The 23,539-nt window shown below is 38.2% G+C and overlaps 2 protein-coding genes across 12 annotated transcripts in view; one reads left to right on the forward strand and one right to left on the reverse strand.

Annotated features, from left to right (window-relative positions):
* Nucleotides 1-19,588, forward strand: part of CAMK4 (calcium/calmodulin dependent protein kinase IV) — a 254,678-nt gene extending 235,090 nt beyond the window's left edge. Inside the window, exons 14-17 of one of the 3 annotated variants that reach the window (XR_009007090.1) lie at nt 533-615; nt 5,413-5,503; nt 6,016-6,164; nt 8,354-8,420. The gene's annotated coding sequence lies outside the window, so the exon portion shown is untranslated. Of the gene's footprint in view, nt 1-532; nt 616-5,412; nt 5,504-6,015; nt 6,165-8,353; nt 8,428-19,276 lie in introns of those variants that run through there. The other 2 variants (XR_009007091.1, XR_009007092.1) reach the window with 2 other exon arrangements.
* STARD4 (StAR related lipid transfer domain containing 4) overlaps nt 1-23,539 on the reverse strand; it is a 49,854-nt gene that overhangs the window by 3,167 nt on the left and 23,148 nt on the right. For 6 of the 9 annotated variants that reach the window (XM_057540070.1, XM_057540069.1, XM_007192091.3 and 3 more), the window contains 5 exons: nt 19,900-20,732; nt 5,893-6,006; nt 4,892-4,941; nt 1,272-1,398; nt 281-395 (listed from right to left, as the gene is read on the reverse strand). In XM_057540070.1, coding sequence (XP_057396053.1) covers nt 281-395; nt 1,272-1,398; nt 4,892-4,941; nt 5,893-6,006; nt 19,900-19,938 — 445 coding nt within the window. In that variant the 5' untranslated portion in view covers nt 19,939-20,732. The remainder of the gene's footprint in view (nt 1-280; nt 396-1,271; nt 1,399-4,891; nt 4,942-5,892; nt 6,007-19,899; nt 20,733-23,539) is intronic. The other 3 variants (XM_057540073.1, XM_057540072.1, XM_057540071.1) reach the window with 1 other exon arrangement.

Genomic DNA, 23,539 nt, shown 5'->3' on the forward strand with positions numbered 1-23,539 from the left:
CACGTGCCTAGAGCCTGAGCTCCGTAATAAGAGAAGCCACCGCAATGAGAAGCCCACACACCGCAACAAAGAGCAGCCCCCGCTCGCCACAACTAGAGAAAGCCCGCGCGCAGCAACGAAGAACCAACGCAGCCAAAAATAAATTAATTAATTAAAATAAATTTTTAAAAAAATAACTATGAAAGTTGAAAATATATCTTGTGTAGAAAGAAACATCCAGCCTAGAAAACTCAAAATTTAAAACAAACCGAGAGAAAGTAAAAGGTTTTGAGACAATTACCACAGGATAAAAGCCCTTCTTTATAGTCCACAGTATAGGAGAAGTCAACAAACTCTCTTGGGGAAATTATATTCCAAAGCTGACCAGCAGTAGTATAACGCATCACACAGCAATTCTGAAAGAGAACAGGTAACAGCTGTTAGTACTATAGGAAACACATACATAGACTCATATATCATAAGTTAATCTTTAGTAAAAAATTAATACTCACTTAAAATGTGTTATAATAAATATTAATAACATTTCTTACAGTGATTCTGACAGGTTTAGATCTCTATTCTATATCTCACGGCGACTGTATGGACTTGAAGAGGATATACAGTCAAAACACAGAGGTAAGTTACCCAGTATCCAAATCTCTGTTTCAATAGTCACCTCTTATCCTATATGATAAAAGTGGAAGCAGGAAGTGTAGACTGTAGGTATATAAGATAAAATCCACAAGTACTTTGACTAAAACACCAAATGTGTCAATAAAGGAATTCAAACATGGCAAGGAATGAATTAATAAAAATAGCCAAAAAAGAAAGCCACTTTGGTTACATAATTCTCTAATGCCTAAGGTAGCATTTTTATCTTTGATTTTGGCTAAATATTAATGGAAAACCTACATACTATTACCTAGAAACCTGAATATGATGGTGGTATTTTCAGAATTTTAGATTTCAGAACCTCAGCAAAAGTTTTACAATTAAAGACACTGATGATTTTCTTAAGCAGCAAGGGTAAAGCTATTGCAGAAAACAAACTCAGTTCTGACTAACACTCATTAGTTAATATGAGGAAACTCAAGCTTTTTAAAAGGCAGCAAGGATTCCCCTGTGAGATCTTTGCCATGACTACTTATTCTCAAAGCAACGAATATAATGAATGCAAGTATACACACGTGTTCACGTGCACATGCGCACACATACACACACTCACCCAAACACTCACACACACACCCACACACCCACACACACAATCTGAAGCAACATTTCTAAACAAATACCTCTTCAAAGTACTCCAAAATATCCAATGAGGTCATTAAGCTGTCCCAATCCAAGCGACAGGGACCTGGGCGTATATGGTCTATTACACTATTGACGACATCGTCTATAACACCTTGGGCTTTGAAGCTGGAGAAAACATATTAAAGTCAAATGCTATTAGAATGAAAAATTTCAGCATGCTCTCACAGTTCAGAGCTCACATCAAAAAAAAAAAATTTAATGAAGATCTTTTAAAAAGAGTAAATCCCGACTTTTCTGATAAATTAGGTTCTGTCAATTATTTCATCAGAATGTACTCTAAAACGTCCTCAAATCTAATAAGAGATCTGAAGGCTATCTTATGCATTATCATGAACATAGTAAAATACCTTCATGTTATGGTGTAGCCAAGAGCAGTCTGTAGAACACTGTAATGCTTCTATTTATTTCATATGCTGTTCTTTTCTCAGCTATGCTCTAACATGTTATTAGTATATGCATATTCTTACCCTAACTTTTAAAACCTTTTTATTAGGAATAGAAAAATAGGTCACCCAAGAATAGAATGTCCAGGATTGACTCATGAATAATATCAGAACTTGACATATTCTAAAGGTGGCATTACATACCAGTAGGAAAAAGATATACTAGTTCATAAATGGTGTTTGGATTCAATAGTTATCCTAACAGAGAGAATAAAAACTGAATTCTTACTTCACATCATTCAAAATAACTCCAGATAGACTAAATACCACTATGTAAAAGGTAAAAATTTTAAATTTTGAGAAAAATATACAAGTGACCATCTTTGTGACCTCAGGATACAGGGGGATTACTTGAATACATAAAACACACAAAAACACAAATTACACCAGATGGTTAAAATTAAAAACTTACATACCACAAATGACAAAATAAGTAATTTCTTTAAAAACTAGCCACAGAGTGGAAGAAGATAAGTGCAACACATATATACAGATATATACTTACTATAGAGGATATATGATTAATTCCTATGAAACAATGAGAAGAGGACAATCCAAACAAAAGATGGGCAAAGGACAAGATTGACCTGAAATGTCAATAAACTTAGAGAAGATGCTCAATTTCACTCATAATCAAGTAATTACTAGCAAGATACCATCTCATACCCCTGAAAATCTGGCAGAGATTAAAAACTTAATAACAAGTGTTGAATGGAAGGGAATGAGAACTCTCAAAGTGCTACCACCACTTTAGAGAGCAATTTGGCAACATGCAGTAAAGTGGGATGATGTATGTCCCTAACACACAGGAACATCCCAAGAAAATGATACATGTGTGTAGAAGGAGACATGTACCAAGAAGCTTACTGTAGAGAAGAATTGACAACAACCTGAAAATTCATCAGTAGGCAAACTTGCAGACACAGATAAACACATTGTGGTATATGAATACAGAAGTGAAAGACTAGATCAACATGTAACAACATGGGTAACTCTTGAAAACACAGTATTGAACAGAAAAAATTAAAGCATATTACTAAAACAAACACACACAGTCAAAGTGTGAAATAGGAATAACACACACAACTTCAAGACAGTAGTTATCTCTGGGGAGGAAAGAAAAGAGAGATAGATTGGCTTTAACTCCATCATTGTTTTCAGGGGTCTTTTTTCCCTTTTTTAAGCATCTGAAGCCTTTTTATCATTTTGTAAATCTCTCAAGCTCAAGCTTATATTATGTTCCATCCTAAGTCTGCTCTCCTGCCTGTGTTCTCTAACTTGGGGTGAGGGTGGGGATAGGAGGTGGGTAATACAAATTAATTTGGGCACCAAATTAGAAATCTGGGATTCAATTTCGACTCTTCTTTTTCTCTTAACCCCATTCCAATAGTCAGAACTAATAAGTCACCATGTTTCATCAAGATGATTTTCTAAACGTAAACTGCTTAGAACAATATCTGGTTTTCAATAAATGTTAGTTAGTTATCATCGCCATCATCATCATCATCACCACCACCATCACTATCATAAATCTATTTCAAGTTCATTTGTCCTTTTCAACTCCCATGCTATGTCCTTAGTTTGGGAACTCTGTGTCCAACTCAACACTGCATCAGTTTCTAGCTCTTCTGATCATATAACTCTTTAAGAATCTGAAAAAAGCCACAGATCTCTTCCCAGGAATATACACATTGTCACAAAACTTTGTATACACTCTTAGGGACACTTCAAGAAGCTAGCCATGGACCCCCAGGATACAAGCTCTTCTCTAAACTTTCCATGCTCATTTCTGTCTTTCACAATTGTTATTAGAATAAATGCAAAATCCTCTGAGGACCTGGGAGGTATGGGTAGGGTTGAGCAGTAGGTAAACGCAAAACTGAATGCCTTAGTTTAGAATTCAAAGATCCTTCAGACATCCTCTCCCCACCCCCATACTTAATGCTCCAGCTATACAAACACAACTTCAACTTCCCTAAATAAACTCCTTAAAGTGTTTCCCACCTGTGTGAACGTAGTAAGTGAAATTCTCTCTGCCTGGAATATGAATTTATCCTTCATTCCCTAAGAAATACCTATTCGTTCTTTAAGACTCTGCTCCAATATTAGCTCCCCTATGAAGTTTTTCCATATCACCGAGTATAGTGCTCCCTTGGCACTTTTTACACTTTTTCAACCCCAGCAGGGATTACTGATCTAAAGGATTAACTTCTACACTTTCTTACAATGTTTAATCCAGCTCCAGTTTCCCTGTCCTTCTCATAAATACTGTACAACTTATCTTCCTGGAAATGCTATCTTTGGTTAATACACTTCCAAATACTCTGTATATAGTAAGTTCAGTCAACAGTTTCATTTTAAAAAGTGCTGAGTCCCAAGGATGTGACTATTCCACTCCAATTTCACACGGCAACTATCTCCTCTGGCTTTAAAAAACAATATTTTTTTTACTGGTTAAAGGTATAATTTGTGTTCAACTATATGTAAAAATCAAAAAACAGAAATAAAAATCACACATAAAACTGCCATCTAGAGGTATATATTTTGTGTTAAATAAAACATTTTAATATATAAAAAATATATATTTAAAGTCAACCCATGATTGTGCTACGTACAGTTTAGTATTCTGCTTTATTCACTTTTCATTGTATCTTGAGCATTTTATTATGTTTTTAAAGACTGTAAAATAGCACATTTTATAATTTAATCATTCCCCAACAATTGATTATTCAGGTTATTTGTAATTTCTAATATTTTAAGTAATACTGTGATGGAAGAGACAAGTTTAAATAACTATTAATTTTCCCATGATTTCTTCAAGATAAATTCTTAGAATAAAATATGCTAGAGCACTGAATAAATGCAGAAAGAATATTAGAAGGGTCTTATACACCATAGTAAGAAATTAAGATTTTATCAGCTATCTGATATCATTATTTATGATCCCCTCACCACCAACTCTGTCCACCAGGGATATGGACATTTTAAAGGCTTTGAATTCATAACAGGATTTGCTTCTCAGAAAGTTTAACATCTTAAAGCAAAAGCCAAATTTTGCTAGCAATGATCATTCAGTGATCATGTGTGTAGGTGTGTATATATCTGAAGTTTAGCAATGTCCTAAGAGCTATGTAACACTACAGGAATTTACTTACAGATATCCATTAAATTCTTCTGAAGGTTTCCTCCAAACTGTTACATCTTTCTAGAAAAATAAAAACAGTGTATACTGATAATTACATAGGTGGAAACCTGGATATAAAACTGACAATTTCATAAACTCTACAGCATTAGCTTTTGCATGAAAATAAAACATAAGTACATATTCAAAGAAATACGCAAAAGTAATTTATACCATAAAATAATCCATACCTGAATTTCTTCTGTATCTGAAAGTAGTACACATCTTACTTAAATTACAGACCCCTACAATAGCTTTTCAATAGCTTAATGACACCCAAACACTGTTAAGATTCGGTGATGGCACTATCTCATTGGCCATTATTATTTGCTTCATTCCAGTCTAATCTATTTACCATTACTGACACATTTAGACTGACATAATAGAAATGTTAAATACTTCATTCTGAACTTGCTCACATCTCTTTTTAAAATTAAACAATTCAAATCTATTATGACAGTGCTACCTTGAATTAGTCCCTACATTTTTTTCCAGATCATTTCCCAACACATTCTGAATAGCAGAATAGCCAGAGGACTTAACTGGAAGAGTCCTGGGTTCAAGGATTGGCTCTGTCAACACTCAGGTATGTCATATTGGTAAAAAAAGAATACTAACTGGCCATTCTCACAGGCTTGTTAAAATATCTGAAACAATTTCAAATTATCCATTACTATACTTCCTTAAACTGACAATGACACATCTTATTTACTGACTTGAGAGGCTGCTCTTTACAATCTTGTTGCCATGAGTCTATTCTTGTGTCCAATATCTGAAGAACTAATGAAAGCAGTGCAGGATTACTATGTTTCTTCCTTTGTGAGACAGTAAACCATCAACTTTATTAGCACGTTTATCTATCCCACACATTCATCTAAAGTATGGTCCATATTTTTCTGTACCATTTTGAAAGTCATCCACCAGCTCATTAGACAGAAGATACACCCTCAAGCATAAGTAATTTAATTAATTTACCATTTTCTTAGCAACTCGCCACTTGTCATCTTCAAGGCTGTGGTACTGGATGAGAGTGTTTTTAAGTCTAGTCGCCAAAACAGCTGCATCAGGCAGGTCTTCCATTTGTTTCCCCTGTTACAGAGACTAAGATTATCATCAGCAAATACCAGAGTCACATGCAGTAGACCAGTGGGTCTCAAATCTGGCTTCATAAAAGAATCACCTGGGGAGTTGTAAAAGATACCTATACCCGGACCCCATCCCAGATCAACTAATCAGGATCCCTGAGGGTAAGACCTGGCGATAGGTTTTTTTATTTAAAAGCTTCCAAGGTGCGGAACACATAGGGATAAGAATTACATATCTTGAGTTATTAAAATCACTCATATAATAAATCAAATACAATCCTATTTCCCTTTCTAATAAAATCTAGCCCAAAGGAATAAATTATAAAATTCCAGATAACTTAAAGAAAAAAATACTGCTTTTTCCAAAATACAAAAACAACACACAAGGCATAAACTCTTTTAAAATTCCTTAGAGATTCAGCCATTGAAAATTTTCATTTTACCAGCCAACAGATATAGGACTAATTCTAGCAAACAAATGACAACCACAATTGGAAACCTCCTCTTACATCCTTTAAGGATAGGGCTAGAGACCTCTGAAGAATTTCAAAAGTTTGAAGAACTCTATTGTCTTCAATATTTTATTTCACTTGATGAAGTGTCATAGGATTCAGTGAGGTATCTGTGTAACATAGGAGGTGATATGAAGACCTTAGAACCACCAGTACAGCATAAATAAGTGGTTTATAATTTTAAGGCAATAATTTTAACTATACAGAGAGTAAAGTACTATACCATTAATAATTCCAAAGGCATGTTATTGTTCAACAATACTTTAAAAGGGAAATGATTACTAATCTTGAAAGATAATAAACTTAATATAATGAGGGATTCTATAATGTGATCATTTTAAAACATTGCTGCAAATCCTGTGACACACTTCCCATCAAGAGAGACTGACATATATACACTACTATGGATAAAATAGATAATTAATGAGAACCAACTGTATAGCACAGGGAACTCTACTCAGTGCTCTGTGGTGACCTAAGTGGGAAGGAAATCCAAGGAAGAGGGGATATATGTATACGTGTGGCTGATTCACTTTGCTGTACAGCAGAAACTAACACAACATTGTAAAGCAATTATACTCCAATAAAAATAAATAAAGTGAAAATAAATAAATAAAAAGCAACAAAGCATTTACAATGAAAAAAAAAAAAAGAGGTGCAGTCTGTGACGCTGCATGACCTCCGCAGCTAGGTTAGAAAATTCCATGCAGCCTCTGTACGTCTCTCTTAGAATAATCGCTCTGGGAGCCTTTGATCAACATGTAAGCATACAAGGAATCTGGTTATCCTGAGGCTGATATGTGGAAAGGCCCAGGTGGAAAGAAGAGGAAGGGAGGGAAAAAAGGAGAGGGAAAGACAGAGACAGAGACAGAGACAGACAGACAGACACACACACACACACACGGATCCAAAATCTCACATCCAGAAGCCTATTTAGCGCTTCACACCTAATGGACATCTCTTGCTTCCCCAGTCTTCCTTCAATTTGCCTCAGTCTTCCTCATCTTAATAATTTTACTATTAAAATGATAATTGAGCCAGTTGCTCAATGTCAAAAGCCTTGGAATCACCCTTAATAGGTATTAGGAGATTCACCACATACCTTTGCCTACAATGCTCTTCTCCTACTGGTTTTCTTTCTGTCCCTTAAATACATCAAGCTTGTCACTGACTTTGGGCCTTTGTACTTACTATTATTTCTCTACCTGGATTAGTAGATCCCAAATCTGAGCATGACTAATAACAACCTGTAATAATAATTTCAGTTTAAACCTCCTGTCCTTGATACAACCTTCCCCAAATCACTATTATACCCTTCTTTTATTTTCTTCATAGTGCATCACTATGTGAAATTAACTTGTTTATTTATTGATGTACTATATTCTACTCTTTGACTACCATGTCCCCAACTAATAGAGTGGCTGTCCCATGTCTGCCTTTTTCACTACTATATCCCCACCAACTAGAACACTGCCTGGAACACAGTAGGCCCTTAATATTTGTTGAAGTGTGTTTGCTTCAAAACATGATTTACTTGGTCTTAACTTCTCTCCTTTTGGTGCCATGGTACTCTCCAGTAAAAGGCTAAAGAAGAAAAGGCTTTGGGAGAAAGCTGTCCATTTACAGAATCATGAAGTTAATACTAAAAAGGAGATCAAGAAAAGATCTAAATGAAATATCAAGGCTCAAAGCTCTATGGGAATAAGGATGCAATTCTTACTATAAATGCATATATCAGAATCATGTTGTTATAATTTGTAATAGTTGTTAATGTTGACAAAGACTCTCTCCTTGGTCGGGCTCCCTCTGAGTCCTCTTTTTTTTTTTTTTTTTTGACAGCATCAGGTCTTAGTTGCGGCATGCAGAATCTTCAGTAGTGGTGCGGGCTCTTCATTGTGGCATGCGGGCTTCTCTCTACTTGGGGCGCGCAGGCTCCAGAGCACGCAGGCTCAGTAGTTGCAGCACGCAGGCTCTCTAGTTGTGAGGCATGGGCTCTAGAGCACATGGGCTCAGTTGCCTCATGGCATGTGGGATCTTAGTTCCCCGACCAAGGATCAAACCCGCGTCCCCTGCATTGGAAGGCAGATTCTTAACCACCGGACCACCAGGGAAGTCTCCTCTGAGTCCTCTTTGTGACTAGGCCTAGCTCTTGGGCTTGTCCTTGGACCCCTTAGTCTAGCTTTAGCAAGAATCCTGCTGAGTCAGTTTAGTGAAAATCCCCTACCCTCAAATTTCCTTATCCCACCCTCAATCTTATCCCCCTGGCCTGCCTTCAGCAAGAATCCTGTCAAGCTGGTTTAAGGTGAATCCCCCTTCCTCTAATGTTTCCTCTTAGTAATTTTCATTCACTGACACCCACCCTGATCCTTGCCTATACACCCGTACGTGCCCTTGTTGTATTCAGAATGAAGCCTAGTTCTATACCAAGGTTTCTTTTCCACTACTGCAATAGTTATTGAATAAGATTTGCCTTTATCACTTTCATGTGTGTCTGCCTCTGGTTTTCTGTGACACCGTTTTTGGATAGTAGATTTCATGGTCCACAGCCAGATAGTCCGATTCAGTGGGTTTGTTCTGGAATAGGCCCCAGAAATCTAGGTCCTATAAAAAGCCTCACTGATCATTCTTTTATCCAGTCAGGAGTGACAACCACTAATCTAAAATCTAAAGTGACAAAAATAAGTCAGTGCTATAGTCAATATTTAACCAGCACAAAGCAGAACATAAAAGCCATTAAACATGATAAACACCAAAATGATATAAGGGGATTCAAGATGGCAGAAGAGTAAGACGTGGAGATCACCTTCCTCCCCACAAATACATCAGAAATACATCTACATGTGGAACAACTCCTACAGAACACGTACTGAACGCTGGCAGAAGACCTCAGACTTCCCAAAAGGCAAGAAACTCCCCACGTACCTGGGTAGGGAAAAAGAAAAAAGAAAAACCAGAGACAAAATAATAGGGACGGGACCTGCACCAGTGGGAGGGAGATGGGAAGGAGGAAAGGTTTCCACACACTAGGAAGCCACTTTGCGGGCGGAGACTGCAGGTGGCGTAGGGGGAAGCTTCGGAGCAACGGAGGAGAGCACAGCAACAGGGGTGCGGAGGGCAAAGCAGAGAGATTCCCGCACAGAGGATCGGTGCTGACCAGCACCCACCAGCCCGAGAGGCTTGTCTGCTCACCCGCCGGGGCAGGCGGGGGCTGGGAGCTGAGGCTCGGACTTCGGAGGTCGGATCCCAGGGAGAGGACTGGGGTTGGCTGTGTGATCACAGCCTGAAGGGGGCTAGTGCGCCACAGCTAGCCGGGAGGGAGTCCGGGAAAAAGTCTGGACCTGCCTAAGAGGCAAGAGACTTTTTCTTGCCGCTTTGTTTCCTGGTGCACGAGGAGAGGGGATTAAGAGCGCCGCTTAAAGCACCTCCAGAGACGGGCGCGAGCCGCGGTGATCAGTGCGGACCCCAGAGACGGGCATGAGACCCTAGGGCTGCTGCTGCAGCCACCAAGAAGCCTGTGTGCAAGCACAGGTCACTATCCACATCGCCCCTCCCGGGAGCCTGTGCAGCCCACCACTGCCAGGTCCCGTGTTCCAGGAACAACTTCCCTGGGAGAACGCACGGCGTGCCTCAGGCTGTTGCAGTATCATGCCGGCCTCTGCAGCCGCAGGCTCGCCCCACATCCGTACCCCTCCCTCCCCCCCAGGCTGAGTGAGCCACAGCCCCTGAAGCAGCTGCTCCTTTAACCCCATCCTGTGTGAGCGAAGAACAGACGCCCTCAGGCGACCTACACGCAGAGGTGGGGCCAAATCCAAAGCTGAACCCCGGGAGCTGTGCGAACAAAGAAGAGAAAGGGAAATCTCTCCCAGCAGCCTCAGAAGCAGCGGATTAAAACTCCACAATCAACTTGATGTACCCTGCATCTGTGGAATACCTGAAGAGACAACGAATCATCCCAAATTGAGGAGGTGGACTTTGGGAGCAGGATATATTATTTTTTCCCCTTTTCCTCTTTTTGTGAGTGTGTATGTGTATGCTTCTGTGTGAGATTTTGTCTGTATAGCTTTGCTTTTACCATATGTCATAGGGTTCCGTCTGTCCGGTTTTTTTTTCTTTTCTTTTTTTTTAGTATAGTTTTTAGTGCTTGTTATCATTGGTGGATTTGTTTTTTGGTTTGGTTGCTCTCTTCTTTCTTTTTTTTAATTACTTTAAAAAAATTTTTTAATAATTATTTTTTATTTTGATAACTTTATTTTAGTTTATTTTATTTTATCTTTTTCTTTTTTCTTTCTTTTTTTCTCCCTTTTATTCTGAGCTGTGTGGATAACAGGCTCTTGGTGCTCCGGCCAGGCATCAGGGCTGTGCCTCTGAGGTGGGAGAGCCAAGTTCAGAACATTGGTCCACCAGAGACCTCCCAGCTCCACATAATATCAAATGGCAAAAATCTGCCAGAGATCTCCATCTCAACGCCAAGACCCAGCTCCACTCAATGACCAGCAATCTACATTGCTGGACACCCTATGCCAAACAACAAGCAAGACAGGAACACAACCCCACCCATTAGCAGAGAGGCTGCTTAAAATCATAATAAGGTCACAGACATCCCAAAACACACCACCAGACATGAACCTGCCCACCAGAAAGACAAGATCCAGCCTCATCTTCCAGAACACAGGCACTAGTCTCCTCCACCAGGAAGCCTACACAACACACTGAACCAACCTTAGCCACTTGGGGCAGACACCAAAAACAACAGGAACTATGAACCTGCAGCCTGAGAAAAGGAGACCCCAAACACAGTAAGTTAAGCAAAATGAGAAGACAGAGAAACACAGTAGATGAAGGAGCAAGGTAAAAACCCACCAGACCTAACAAATGAAGAGGAAATAGGCAGCCTACCTGAAAAAGAATTCAGAATAATGATAGTAAAGATGATCGAAAGTCTTGGAAATAGAAAGGAGAAATTAGAAGAAACGTTTAACAAGGACCTAGAAGAACTAAAGATCAAACAAACAATGATGAACAACACAATAAATGAAATTAAAAATTCTCTAGAAGGGATCAATAGCAGAATAACTAGGCAGAAGAACGGATAAGTGACCTGGAAGATAAAATAGTGGAAATAACTACTGCAGAGCAGGATAAAGAAAAAAGAATGAAAAGAATTGAGGACAGTCTCAGAGACCTCTGGGACAACATTAAACGCACCAACATTCGAATTATAGGGGTCCTATTAGAAGAAGAGAAAAAGAAAGGGACTGAGAAAATATTTGAAGAGATTATAGTTGAAAACTTCCCTAATATGGGAAAGGAAACAGTTAATCAAGTCCAGGAAGCACAGAGAGTCCCATACAGGATAAATCCAAGGAGAAACACACCAAGACACATATTAATCAAACTATCAAAAATTAAATACAAAGAAAAAATATTAAAAGCAGCAAGGGAAAAACAACAAATAACACACAAGGGAATCCCCATAAGGTTAACAGCTGATCTTTCAGCAGAAACTCTGCAAGCCAGAAGGGAGTGGCAGGACATATTTAAAGTGATGAAAGGAGAAAAACCTACAATCAAGATTACTCGACCCAGCAAGGATCTAATTCAGATCAGACAGAGAAATTAAAACCTTTACACACAAGCAAAAGCTAAGAATATTCAGCACCACCAAACCAGCTTTACAACAAATGCTGAAGGAACTTCTCCAGGCAGGAAACACAAGAGAAGGAAAAGACCTACAATAACAAACCCAAAACAATTAAGAAAATGGTAATAGGAACATACATATCGATAATTACCTTAAATGTAAATTGATTAAATGCTCCAACCAAAAGACACAGACTGGCGGAATGGATACAAAAACAAGACCCATATATATGCTGTCTACAAGAGACCCACGTCAGACCTAGGGACACATACAGACTGAAAGTGAGGGGATGGAAAAAGATATTCCATGCAAATGGAAATCAAAAGAAAGCTGGAGTAGCAATTCTCATATCAGACAAAATAGACTTTAAAACAAAGACTATTACAAGAGACAAAGAAGGACACTACATAATGATTAAGGGATCATTCCAAGAAGAAGATATAACAATTGTAAATATTTATACACCCAACATAGGAGCACCTCAATACATAAGGCAAATACTAACAGCCATAAAATGGGAAATCAACAGTAACACAATCATAGTAGGGGACTTTAACACCCCACTTTCACCAATGGACAGATCATCCAAAATGAAAATAAATGATGAAAAACAAGCTTTAAATGATACATTAAACAAGATGGACTTAATTGATATTTATAGGACATTCCACCCAAAAACAAAAGAATATACTTTCTTCTCAAGGGCTCATGGAACATTCTCCACGATAGATCATATCTTGGGTCACAAATCAAGCCTTGGTAAATTTAAGAAAATTGAAATCGTATTAATAATCTTTTCTGACCACAACACTATGAGACTAGATATCAATTACAGGGAAAAAAATCTGTAAAAAATACAAACACATGGAGGCTAAACAATACACTACTTAATAACCAAGAGATCACTGAAGAAATCAAAGAGGAAATCAAAATATACCTAGAAACAAATAACAATGAAACAAAATGACCCAAAACCTATGGGATGCAGCAAAAGCAGTTCTAAGAGGGAAGTTTATAGCAATACAATCCTACCTTAAGAAATAAGAAACATCTCAAATAAAAAACCTAACCTTACACCTAAAGCAATTAGAGAAAGAAGAACAAAAAAACCCCAAAGTTAGCAGAAGGAAAGAAATCATAAAGATCAGACCAGAAATAGATGAAAAAGAAATGAAGGAAACAATAGCAAAGATTAATAAACTAAAAGCTGGTTCTTTGAGAAGATAAACAAAATTGATAAACCATTAGCCAGACTCATCAAGAAAAAAAGGGAGAAGACTCAAACAATAGAATTAGAAACGAAAAAGGAGAAGTAACAACTGACACTGCAGAAATAGAAAGGATCATGAGAGATTACTACAAGCAACTGTATGCCAATAAAATGGACAACCTGGAAGAAATGGACAAATTCTTAGAAACGAACAACCTTCCAAGACTGAACCAGGAAGAAATAGAAAATATAAACAGACCAATCACAAGCACTGAAATTGAAATTGTGATTAAACATCTTCCAATAAACAAAAGCCCAGGACCAGATGGCTTCACAGGCAAATTCTATCATACATTTAGAGAAGAGCTAACACCTATCCTTCTCAAACTCTTCCAAAATATAGCAGAGGGAGGAACACTCCCAAACTCATTCTACGAGGCCGCCATCACCCTGAGACCAAAACCAGACAAAGATGTCACAAAGAAAGAAAACTACAGGCCAATATCACTGATGAACATAGATGCAAAAATCCTCAACAAAATACTAGCAAACAGAATCCAACAGCACATCAAAAGGATCATACACCATGATCAAGTGGGGTTTATCCCAGGAATGCAAGGTTTCTTCAATATATGCAAATCAATCAACGTGACACACCATATTAACAAATTGAAGGAGAAAAACCATATGATCATCTCAATAGATGCAGAGAAAGCTTTCGACAAAATTCAACACCCATTTATGATAAAAAACCCTCCAGAAAGTAGGCATAGAGGGAACTTACCTCAACATAATAAAGGCCATATATGACAAACCCACAGCCAACATCATTCTCAATGGTGAAAAACTGAAACCATTTCCACTAAGATCAGGAACAAGACAAGGTTGCCCACTCTCACCACTATTATTCAACATAGTTTTGGAAGTGTTAGCCACAGCAATCAGAGAAGAAAAAGAAATAAAAGGAATCCAAATCGGAAAAGAAGAAGTAAAGCTGTCACTGTTTGCAGATGACATGATACTATACATAGAGAATCCTAAAGATGCTACCAGAAAACTACTAGAGCTAATCAATCAATTTGGTAAAGTAGCAGGATAAAAAATTAATGCACAGAAATCTCTTGCATTCCTATACACTAATGATGAAAAATCTGAAAGTGAAATTAAGAAAACACTCCCATTTACCATTGCAACGAAAAGAATAAAATACCTAGGAATAAACCTACCTAAGGAGACAATAGACCTGTATGCAGAAAACTATAAGACACTGATGAAAGAAATTAAAGATGATACAAATAGATGGAGAGATATACCATGTTCTTGGATTAGAAGAATCAACATTGTGAAAATGACTCTACTACCCAAAGCAATCTACAGATTCAATGCAATCCCTATCAAACTACCACTGGCATTTTTCACAGAACTAGAACAAAAAATTTCACAATTTGTATGGAAACACAAAAGACCCCACATAGCCAAAGCAATCTTGAGAAAGAAAAACACAGCTGGAGGAATCAGGCTCCCTGACTTCAGACTGTACTACAAAGCTACAGTAATCAAGACAGTATGGTACTGGCACAAACACAGAAATATAGATCAATGGAACAGGATAGAAAGCCCAGAGATAAACCCACGCACATATGGTCACCTTATCTTTGATAAAGGAGGCAAGAATATACAATGGAGAAAAGACAGCCTCTTCAATAAGTGGTTCTGGGAAAACTGGACAGCTACATTTAAAAGAATGAAATTAGAACACTCCCTAGCACCATACACAAAGATAAACTCCAAATGGATTAAAGACCTAAATGTAAGGCCAGACACTATCAAACTCTTAGAGGAAAACACAGGCAGAACACTCTATGACGTAAATCACAGCAAGATCCTTTTTGACCCACCTCCTAGAGAAATGGGAATAAAAACAAAAATAAACAAATGGGACCTAATGAAACTTAAAAGCTTTTGCACAGCAAAGGAAACCATAATCAAGACAAAAAGACAACCCTCAGAATGGGAGAAAATATTTGCAAATGAAGCAACGGACAAAGGATTAATCTCTAAAATTTACAAGCAGCTCATTCAGCTCAATATCAAAAAAACAAACAACTTAATCCAAAAATGGGCAGAAGACCTAAATAGACATTTCTCCAAAGAAGATATACAGATTTCCAGCAAACACAAGAAAGAATGCTCAACATCATTAATCATTAGAGAAATGCAAATCAAAACTACAATGAGGTATCATCTCACACCAGTCAGAATGGCCATCATCAAAAAATCTACAAACAATAAATGCTGGAGAGGGTGTGGAGAAAAGGGAACCCTCTTGCACTGTTGGTGGGAATGTAAATTGATACAGCACTATGGAGAACAGTATGGAGGTTCCTTAAAAAACTAAAAATAGAACTACCATATGACCCAGCAATCCCACTACTGGGCATATACCCTGAGAAATCCATAATTCAAAGAGTCACGTACCACAGTGTTCATTGCAGCTCTATTTACAATTGCCAGGACATGGAAGCAACCTAAGTGTCCATCGACAGATGAATGGATAAAGAAGATGTGGCACATATATACAATGGAATATATTACTCAGCCATAAAAAGAAACGAAACTGAGTTATTTGTAGTGAGGTCGATGGACCTAGAGTCTGTCATACAGAGTGAAGTAAGTCAGAAAGAGAAAAACAAATACCATATGCTAACACATATATATGGAATCTAAAAAAAAAAAAATGGTCATGAAGAACCTAGGGCAAGACGGGAATAAAGACACAGACCTACTAGAGAATTGACTTGAGGATACGGGGATGGCGAAGGGTAAGTTCGGATGAAGTAAGAGAGTGCCATGGACATATATACACTACCACATATAAAATAGATAACTAGTGCGAAGCAGCCACATAGCACAGGAAGATGAGCTCAGTGCTTTGTGACCACCTAGAGGGGTGGGATAGGGAGGGTGGGAGGGAGGGAGATGCAAGAGGGAAGAGATATGGGGATATATGTATATGTATAGCTGATTCACTTTGTTATAAAGCAGAAACTAACACACCATTGTAAAGCAATTATACTCCAATAAAGATGTTAAAAAAAAAGAGTAAATACTGCAAACAAATAATGCTGAAAAAAATAAAGAAAAAAGATATGAAATGGAAAAAAATAAAATAAAATAAAATGATACAGAAGTTCAGGGAAGAAAAAAGAAAACTTTTCCTCTATTCCCTTATGCTCTGTCCCTGAGACCTGCAATTAAATTGACAAAAGATAGATTAACAGAAAAAAAGGCAAAGTTTACTTGATGTCAATATTTAAATTTTTTACGCAAAGAGGCTTTCATAGAAAATAACTGGAGACCCAGAGAAGCTTATATACCCGGAGCTTATACACCATCTTAAAGGGTGATAAACTCTGGAGAAATGACAAGACAAGGGAAAAGGGGTTTGAGCTTCTAGGGGTGGTAAATTATGGCAAGATAAATATATGGGAAGACACTAATAAAAGGTAAAGGCAAAAAAAAAAAAAGGTAAAGGCTATTTTAGTGAAGTTTGTTTGTGTAGACCATCTCAGTGCCAACTTTCTATCTCCAGTGATAGCAGTTATTCTCCTGGTACAGGAGAGAGGAGAGGGAAGACCTTCACCAAAGGATATTTACGTCCCATTTTTAGGCAGATAGTGGAAGGAAAAATAGTTCTTTCTGTGTTTGCTGCTTCTTAATTGCCTTCAGCTCAAAGTAACCTTTATTCTGAAGTGGCATGTTTTGGGGTGGCATATCCATTCAGAAACATGGGAAAGTATATATAGAATTCAGTAATATAGAATTTTGGATCTATGAAAGTGATGTGAAATATTTAATAATTATAGATCCTACCCATAAGAAGTGGATTAGCTCATTTAAAAAGTCTGCCAGTCAGGAATAGATCCCATTTCCACTCAAGAGACTGCCAACTTGATAGCCAGTATGACCTTATTTAAGGGTATGTTATAAACAAACACAAGTTCTTAGAGAGGACTTGCAAAAGAATTTAATTTTTCCATTACTAAGGATCATTATGATTAAACAACATTCTTTAAATCCAAAGGTCACCTGCCAGGTTCCTGTGGCTAAAAGATAAGAGTATTTTCAAAACTCTTTGATAGAAATCAAAGATGAAGTGGAAAGTTACTGTTAGCATAGACAACATTACCTTTAGGTAAATCTAGCATACAAAAAGTAAGCAATAAAAACTACCTATAAAGATGAGAATCTGAAACTTTAAGGTGTTTACCTTAGCTATCATTCACTCCTACTGGTTAGAATAAAATCCAAACTCCCTAATATGGCTTATGGGCCTTTTTATATTTTGGCCAAGCTCATTGCCTAATTTCTGCTCTTCTTTCCTGGACCCCTCTTAAGACTATGTTAGCTCCCCCGCCAATGTTAAAAACTCCTATTAATGAGCCTCTCTAGTGGTGGTGGAGTAGCAGGTAGGAAAGGAAGAAAATAAAGTTAAGTATAAACTTGGAAATCTCTCTTTTAGCCCAGTGAAGTATTTAACCAGGCAGTTAATCTTGATGAAAAAAATCCATGCAAGGGTTAAGTCCAAAAGGGAATAACAGTTACTTTCTAAACTGATCATCTGTGTTTAGACAGGCAAGACAGAGAATTTCTCAAGAACCAAGATGGGGTGGGAATGGGGGAACAATACTGGGGTTATCAAGGTCTTGGTGCTCTCTTAATATAATAGGGCACTCACATTAATTGAAAAGAAAGCACGCAATATGCCCTATTGCAATCTCTGTCTGTGGAGAATGTCAGGAAATGTTTTAAATACCATTCTGAACTCCCTCTTTCCTTTATTCTCCTTCCTGACCTTATAACAGGAAACTCTCCAACTCCAACACTTACAGGTCAGAGAAAACAGGTACCACTTAAGTGTATCGGAATCTAACAGCTCTATAAAAAGGTTATATACTCTTGACAATTCTATAGCCAGGTGCTGAGTAATGTCCACCTTTTTTCTTTCTTACTCTAAACTAACCGTTTTGGTCACATTTTCTATGTTTATGTTTTTGAAGTGATTACTAGTGTAGGCAGTTGCTGCCACCATTGAGTGGGCAGCCTTCACAGGTTAAAAAATTTTCTTGAGGCCATCTATCAGCACCACAGTCTTTGACCAATACAATTTTAATTTTTGTCAAATGTCAGTGAAATGGCCATAGGTTTTAATTAACTATGTAATATAATAAACATTTTAACCTCTAATAAAAAGTGAATGCCATAAAAATCCGTCTGTACTTACGTAGTATGATTAAGTCAGAATTCACATATTAAAGAAACTCATATCAGAATCGTTTTACCTTCCATTACCTGATTGATATGTTTCATGTATGTGAATAGCTTCAATTTAACATGCCACAGATCTTCCCCAAGATGTGCAAACCAAGGCCTTGTAAATTAAATTATATTTTCTACCTAACATAAAAATTTCAGCACAGGCTTAATTGCCAATCAATTTTGAATTAGTAATTTAGCTTTTCCAATTAGTCAAGTATGGTAGTTTCTCATTTTTGAGACTGGCTGTAGCAGGAATGCAACAGGGTAAGTCTTCATCTGCAATGTGACTGATGATACTCCGATGCAGTGCTCACTTTGGCTTATTTTAGGACAAGCTTTACAACACCAATGAGACTTTTACAACACTTAAGACAATATTAATTTCTAATAATGTCACAGCTTTAAGTTTGAGTCCAAGTTAATGTTCAAGCTCCTAATGCTCTAATCCTTTATTTAAAAAAATAATAATAGCTAACATTTATTGATCATTTACTACGTGATCAGTCCTTCTGGCCACTTCAAATTGTATTATTTCATTTAATCCTCATAAATAACCTTAAGAGCCCATCCTATTATTGTCTCTATTTTACAGAAAGGGAAAGTATCAACACGGAGGTTAAGTCACTTGTCCAAGATCACACAGCCCATAAATGATGGAGCCAGAATTCCAACCCAGGACCTCTGCCTCCAGAGACTAAAGGTCTATTCTGTAAAACACTGGAAGCTGATCAAAGGCTGCAAGAGACTCTAAAATTCTGACATCATGTTGAATTTACCGTATTTTGTCTTGGCTGCTGAACCTAAAAAATCTCAGGTAATCTTTCTTAATTGTAAATTAGGGATAACAGCAACATTAATTTATTGAGGAATTGCAAGAGTTAATATATTTAGTACCGAACTTGGAAGATAGTAAGCACTCGGAAAACACTGCCTCTTAACAACACAGCTCCGTCAAAACCTGGTGTGAGGGAATGGACCTTCTGTTGTCTGTGCACCTACTAAGAACCAGGGAGCACTGTGCCCATCACAGAACGGTATCTCAATGAATCTTCACCCAGGCCCCCCGAAGCCAGGTTATTACCGCCCTTTCCCCATTTAACAGATGAAGTAACTTAGGCCTAATCGGCGTCCTAACGCTGGTGAACTGGGTTGAGGAGGAGAGGGGCAAGCCCTGGGATCCAACCCGCGCGACCCTTACCCTCAGTTTTCTCTCACCTGTGAGGTCCACACGCGTCCGGACGCCGGTTCCGCCATCCTGGACCTCCACGGCGGCTTCCCTCGCCCACTGCCCGGAGCAGCTCCGGGAAGACGCCCCTGTCGCCCCGCCTCCAGGCGGCCTCACCTCTGTGCTTCTACTCAAGGCTACTTGAGGTGAAGCGAGGAATGCGACCGAGATAAGGCGCGCCAGCTAGACAGGAAACTCACGCTTTCTGCAATACTAACTCTACAGCTCTCTCGGCTTCCCCGCCCGCCGAGGCCTCTGGGGGCAGCAGCCAATGGTCGCCAAGCCACTGCCAGTTGCAGCCAATTGGAAGGCATCAAGCCTTCCGGGGAAGGCGGGCCGAACCCAGCAACCACGCCCCCGGCTCGAACACTGGCCTCCGGGGTGGATAGCGGCAAAAGTTGGCAGAAGCAACGTGTGTTTGCAGGGATTGGCTGGCGCGGCAGCGTGCGGAGCGCTGATTGGTCGCCGAGAGATGGACTGATTCCGCGTCGGGTGAGAGTTGACGGTCTCCGGGCCACCTGCGTGTGTGGAGTCGCCCGTGGGTTTGGCTCTGGAAGGGTGCCCAGTGGCCAATTAATTCTGAAAGAATTTCGCGTGGCAGTAAATCCAGCTGGGAGAATAGGAACGCGAAGAGGGAGTGAATGACGACGGTGAGGGATAAGGCTGGCTTAAATTCGCTGTGAAGATCTAGTATCCCGCGGCTGCATTGCCTCTCCCAAGGCCATAAGTCAAATAAGAAATGAGGAAAAAACAAAGTGCACCCGTGCGAGGATGACCGGCTCTTCGGCTTCCTGCCGCCTCCCGTGACTCAAAGCTGAGAGTACTATACGAGAAAACATGTAAACAAAGTCACTGCCACAGTGTGAATTGATCTTTCGCCAAATGTTTATGCTCCGATATGGGAGTTCAGAGGACAACCTTTTAAGTAGGGAAGAGTTGGGGTGCGCAGGTGGCTTTAGCAGCCTCACAAAGTGTGCTGGTTTTCATCTATTTGAAGGTGAGTGACATTTATACCAGTGTCTGTGAAGTCACCCATCTGATAGGATGCTTGGCAAATCTGAATATTAAAAATCTGGTGTTTGCAAATTACATATACCAGGATATGTAGTTTGAGAACCAAGAATAGGAAGGAATGCAAGGCTACACCATTAGGCATTTTTGATAGACTTGCACTGAGAATAAGCAATACTTCATAAAAATTTTAATTAGCATCACTAAAAGAATCACCAAACACCACTTGCTAGTTATTATTGGCAGATTTTTAAAATCTTACCTCATTGTTTATATATAAAAGGAATAATGATTTGGTGATTACTTTTCCGTTATCTTATATGTATTCATCTGTAAAACACACCTACCTTGGGGGGCTGTGTGGAGTTAATGAGATATAAAGTATGTAAAACTTTAACCAAAGCACTTTTCCATGACTATCTCAAGGTATTTTCCGTACATACATGCAAACAAGAACCACGATAATTGGCCAATAATAACTAGCAAGTGAATGGAGCCCCAGGCATAGATCGTTAAGGCAGATTACATAATTTCTGAGTAGCTGAACTGGAATTTGGTCCAGGTCTTCTGGATTCTGAAACTGGGGCTCTTAACCCCCATGAAACTCATAATGTGTTTCACAGGCTGTCAGGCACATACCTGTGCACAGCAGGCGGACCAGAAATGAAAGTCCTAATCCCTGCCTGGAAGGTTTACACAGTTAAATGGTGGAGAGGAACAAGTCCACTTAACCATTTCAGAAAAGTAGAAGATTAGTATCTCTCATTATTAGACTTGAGCTGGGTACATTGCTCAGTAGCTTTGCATATTCTCTTACAGAATCTGGTAGAATATGTTTAAAAGAAAATCAACTTGACTTTTTTTTTGAAAGGGGTTGCTGCATAAAGTCATACATCACACTTACTCCTGTAGGGAGGTTTTGTTTCTTTGCCCTTTGCTCTTCATCTTTTGCCTTGTTTTTCTTGGTTAGAAAGAAGTTGGGCTAATTCAAAACCCCTCTGTGTCTATCAAAGTGGAATGCTACTAAAAGCAAAACTGCAGGTTCAGAAAAAATTAAATAATATTATCTGAAGCTATTATTGAGGACCATGAACCAGGCACAGTGCTAAGCATTTTACATGTATTAACTCATTTAATCCTGATAACCTCATAAGGTATGCATTATTATTATTATCCTCACAAGAGAACAGTAATATATAGGGCAACAGACAGGTCCCCTATCCAAATAGTTTGGAATAGGTGGAGTAGATGGAAATTAGCTATCCATCTAAAGTTTAAGTATAAAAGAGATATATAATGTATTTGACCAGCTATAGAAAGTCACCCTAGAGAGGAAAAATAGCTTCCCTGCCAATCCCTGACTGTAATCAGACTGAATATATTAACATATCTAAAAAAGGAATTTTCAAGAAGAAAAACAGAAAAAATTCCAAAACACAGAAATAATATATCCACTATTTCTGCCAGGAGGCAATAACTCTAGAACTAAAAAGCAAAATAAAAACATGGAAAAAATCCCCAACTACTTGAAATTTTTTTAAAAAAATCTGTCCCCCAAACTTTGATCAAAAAGAAAATCAAATATTACATACTGAAGAATGTTAATAAAATATTTCAAACATTAATATTAATAAACATTAATAAATATTAACCCCTTAGAAAAATTCATAGCCTTAATTCAAGTCAACAAGTATTTATTAAATCCCTGCTGTAGGAAACCTGTTGAAGCTGGGGCAGTTTATAAAGTGACCCCCCAACCAATTCCAGAGCTGGATTGAATCCTGAACCTTTTATTTATATAATCCAATAATTTTTTTAACATCAGTTTGAGCTGACTTTCCCTCGTTTAGGATGAAAAGAGCTTTTAGGGAATAGAGGACCCCTTTTCTCTTGTGACACTTTCTTCCTTTGGTCAATTAATCTATGACAAAGGAAGCAAGAATATACAATGGAGAAAAGACAGTCTCTTCAAATAAGTGGTGCTGGGAAAACTGGACAGCTACATGTAAAAGAATGAAATTAGAACATTCTCTAACACCACACACAAAAATAAACTCAAAATGGATTAAAGACCTAAATGTAAGACAGGATACTATAAAACTCCTAAAGGAAAACATAGACAGAACACTCTTTGACATAAATAGCAGCAATATTTTTTTGGATCCGTCTCCTAGAGTAATGGAAATAAAAACAAAAATAAACAAATGGGACTTAATTAAACTTAAAAGCTTTTGCACCACAAAGGAAACCATAAACAAAACGAAAAAGCCTATGAACTGGGAGAAAATATTTGCAAATGATGCTACTGACAAGGGATTAATTTTCAAAATATACAAACAGCCCATGAGGCTTAATATCAAAAAAAAAAAAAAAAAAACTCAATCCAAAAATGGGCAGAAGACCTAAATAGACATTTCTCCAAAGAAGACATACAGACGGCCAACAGGCATGTGAAAAGATGCTTAACGTCACTAATTATTAGAGAAATGCATATCAAAACCACAGTGAGGTATCACCTCACACCAGTAAAAATGGCCATCATTAAAAAGTCTACAAATAATAAATGCTAGAGAGGGTGTGGATAAAAATGAACCCTCATACACTGTTGTTGAGAATGTA

This window comes from Balaenoptera acutorostrata, chromosome 2 (genome assembly GCF_949987535.1).
Source record: "Balaenoptera acutorostrata chromosome 2, mBalAcu1.1, whole genome shotgun sequence".
Classification (NCBI taxonomy): Eukaryota; Metazoa; Chordata; class Mammalia; order Artiodactyla; family Balaenopteridae; genus Balaenoptera; species Balaenoptera acutorostrata.